This window comes from Asparagus officinalis, chromosome 4 (assembly GCF_001876935.1).
Source record: "Asparagus officinalis chromosome 4, Aspof.V1, whole genome shotgun sequence".
NCBI classification, from domain to species: Eukaryota; Viridiplantae; Streptophyta; class Magnoliopsida; order Asparagales; family Asparagaceae; genus Asparagus; species Asparagus officinalis.
In genome coordinates, this window is record NC_033797.1 from 30770155 (window position 1) to 30774178 (window position 4024).

General features: G+C 34.3%; 1 protein-coding gene across 1 annotated transcript in view; it reads left to right on the top strand.

Moving 5' to 3' along the window:
- Positions 1 to 4024, top strand: part of LOC109837087 (SNARE-interacting protein KEULE) — a 34290-nt gene that overhangs the window by 26608 nt on the left and 3658 nt on the right. The window contains exons 15-17 of the mRNA XM_020405173.1: positions 35 to 130; positions 3204 to 3320; positions 3426 to 3503. Of these exons, the coding sequence (XP_020260762.1) occupies positions 35 to 130; positions 3204 to 3320; positions 3426 to 3503 (291 nt within the window). The remainder of the gene's footprint in view (positions 1 to 34; positions 131 to 3203; positions 3321 to 3425; positions 3504 to 4024) is intronic.

The window sequence follows — 4024 nt, forward strand, 5'->3', positions numbered from 1 at the left end:
TGAATAGAACTTGAGACTTACATTTCTCATGCAGGATGCTACACGAGAAAACAAGTTGCGTTTGTTGATGATTTATGCAGCCATGTACCCAGAGAAGATAGACGGTGACAAAGGAGCAAAGCTAATGCAGGTACTTGCAAATCTATTGAAATTATTTGATAGTACTAGTGTTCATATAGTAGTCAACACATTGCTTCCCATGCTTTTGTACCTTGATAGTCTAAATGCTTGTGCTCATCAAAATGTCATCTTATCTAGTATGATACATGTTGGACGGGTGCACCTTGATGTTGGGAGTAATGGTGCTACTTCCTCCTGTAGCCTTGGCACAGAGTAGCACCTTTCTCATTCCTGTTTCTGCCTCTAAGAGGTTGTTTGCTTGACAGGAAATAGAGTTTCAGCCGCAAAGCTACAGACAGTTTTCTATTTCCAGTGTTTAATAAGCAACAAGATAATTGAGAATGGTAATTGGATCTCCATTTTGTAGAAAAATTGCAGCATTTTCCATGTCAATTTGGCTGCAACAGATGTTGCAAGTACTTTTATCGATTACAAAATTAAAATTTAATGCCACATCAACTTGGAAGTTGAGACATATCAATATATGTAGATTATTTTACAATTTCGGATAAACAAAAACTTGATTGGTGATTAATAATACATTTTTGCAACAAAACACGCAAATCCAACTACTTTTACGACTAACCAAACACTGGATTTGGATTTGGAAATACATTTCCCACAATAAAAATGCAAATATCCAAATGACGTATTTGTGGTTAATTTTCCTGCAATAAAAGTTGATGCAACAGTCACTGAATTTTCAATTGCAGTGTCCTAAATGGCCCCTAAAAGAAATATTTCACTGGTTATTTGTAGTTTTCATTTTCTTGTTTAAATTTTTATGTCTCAGGTACTTCGTAATTTGTAGATAAACTCTCTGTACTTCTGTTGAGTTTTAGATATTGCTGAGTTTCTTAGATTAGAGTTAGATTATATTTTTCTCTTGTTTGTATACTCCAAGGTATTGTTTATGTCAAGTTTATTTTGGTAAGTAATGGATTTTATCATAGTAAAAAAGCCCACTTTACCTAAAATAAACCACTAGCTGCTTCACTTCTGCCAAACGCTGTAGCGAAAAGCTCCATCCGCATTTCAACCCCTTTTTGTTGTGCTAAAGCAAGAGTAGGGGTTTAGATTATATTCTTGGTGCAATTGGTTTCCTAAGTAGATTGAAACAAATTTTAGTTTTATGAAGGTGTAGTCTCTGCTTAACTACCTTACTATGGTCTCAGCCGCATAAAAGTAAGGGATCATATGATAAAAGTTTCCACAAATCTTGAAAAAGTTATTTCTTAATTATTTAATAATTATCTTGTAAAACTCTCTTGTCTCAATTTTAAAAATCTTTATAATTTATATATTTTCTTTATTATTCTATTTTAAAAACTTTCTTGTCGGTTACGGTTTCATGCAGAGGCAGATCCACGTAGTCTTCAAGGTGAGCAAGTGCCCCACCTGAAATTTGGGGATTCATATTGTGATTGGTTTGATAATAATATACTTGCCCAACTTGAAATTGGAGATTCATTAATGTAATAGTTTTATACTAGTTAATATTCTAGATTAAAAATCGATCTCATGCACCCCGTCATAAATGTGTGAGCCCTCACCCAAAATTTTTTTGTCTATCACCAAAAAAAATTCATCTAAACGTTATTGAATCTTAACCATTTAATTAGAATTTTTTGAAAAAATATTAAAAGTGAAACCTTGAATGTAAAACTCTTGTGTGTATATACTTATATGTGTATGTATTAACTTCTTTGTTATGGTTTATATATATTTTCTCATCTTATGAGACAACGATGCATTTTTATAAAATATTACAATTTAATTTTTTTAAATCATGTCTGCAACTTTTGCGTCATATCTGAATGAAACTCCAGGCTCCGCCGCTGGTTAGATGGAATAATAACTTTTTCTTTTTCTATTTCTCTATATGGTACCAGAGGCTACCTCTCGGTCCCAAAGAACTTCTCTTTTTTAAGATATCAGGGCAGCAAAGGGGGTTTTCTGAAAGCACCGCCTCCATGTTAACCCTTCTGGCTTCAACAACGTCGGCTTCAACATCCTTGGCTTCTGCATCATTATATTACTAAATCTTGGTTGAACTTCAATAAAAACCAACAGCCGCGAAAAAATTTTGACAATGTTCATCACATTGCAGGTACTACTCCTCAATGAACAATAACCAGTGGTTCTGTTCATCGATGCTCAGTAACCCTCGGGCACTGCTTATGCACTGTTCACATGAACATTGCCCCTTCACCATCTTCTGGATGATTTTGAATTGTTTCTTTTGGCTGATTTGCTTAGAGTTTCTTTTAGGTGACCCACCTAGAGTTTCTTCAGGGTGACCCGCCTAGGGATTCTTCTGGCTGACCTGCCTAGAATTTCTTCTAGCCTCCATATGTGTTTTATAAGACTGATTCTTATGTTGAAGGTCTCCTATTACTGGCTGCCTGTCTAGTGTCAACTGATTCACATAAACGATGATTTTCTTGTGGTCCTTGTCTGGCTTTATTTTGACTCTTGGCTTGTGCTCCGGTGATCACTAGCTATAACCACACTTCTCTGAATGCTAATGTTTTCAAGCACTTTGATCATAGATAATGTTATCAAAGCTCTTGAAACTAGTTGCTTTGTTCCTACTTGTAACAAGTTGGGCAGTGGGCATATATACTATATAAGCTCCAACTTGGGGGAGAGTGTTAGATATTATTAGTATTAATAGATATTAGTAGATAATATGAGATATTATGAGATATGAATTATCTCATACCTATTTTGTAATATCCTTTTAATCTCTGTTTAAAAGAGATCAGGGTTAAATAGAATAACAACTTTGCCTTTTCTACTTCTCTACATGTGCTATTCGATTTTCTTTCAGTTGGGGTCCTCCATGAACTGAAACGAACCTGAACTGATAACTGATAAATGGCCGTGCAAACTAAATTTGCTTCTGGATGAAATAATTGACTGAACCAGTTCATTTTGGTTCAGTAGTTTGGTTTAACTGAAGAGTGCACATCACTTGTTAATTTTGTGTTTTTTCTATCACAATTCAACATTTTATATGTTGTGCTCTGCCATGTGTAGTTTGCTTCCAGTGGATTCATGAGTTTTTCTTTGTGTTCTAGCTAGCAAGATTATCAGCTGATGATGTTATTGCTGTGAATAATATGAGATTCTTGGGAGGAGCAGATACAAAAAAGACATCAGGAGGGGTTTTCTCTCTCAAATTTGATGTACATAAGGTAAACATGTTAGTTTCTTTTTTAATTTTGATGCATTTGCATTCAATGATTTTTCTTGCAAGTGATTTTCATGGATATCTTTCAATATTCTTTGTTGGAAAGTAGAAGAGGCACGCAGCAAGGAAAGCACGCAATGAAGAGGCAGAGACATGGGCACTATCACGATTTTACCCAATGATAGAGGTGTGCTTTTGTTTCCTTGTATTTTCTAATTAAATTGATATATGATGCTTGATTTCTATTACTGGCGATTTGGCTGATTCTTGATTGATATATGCTTATCACTCTGAAAGTTCTGTTTGTTGCTTTAGAAGCTTTTTCTTCAAAAATTGTCCTGTGTAGGTAATTTGCATTCCTAATTTGTTTGCATGGCAATTGTTGGCAATGCTTCTTCTTACTAACGTAAAAATGAGTATAGCAAAGTTATTTGGAGAAAGATAGACAAAAGGGTATATGTTGATGGTGTATTCTTTTGGACATGTATGTTGAGTTATTCAAGAGGATAATTAAGCAAAAGAAACAGATGAGATACAGATGCAGATTGTGTCGGATAACATTTATATTATTTGTATTAAGAGGGATCTAGAATAGAATGGTAAAAGAAAGGAACTTGGTTTAGGAATAAAAACTTAGCATTTAGTTGATAGTATCAGTGTGTTTTATAAAAGAAAGTAACAGGAATTCTTGAAGGATCTAAGGGCAAT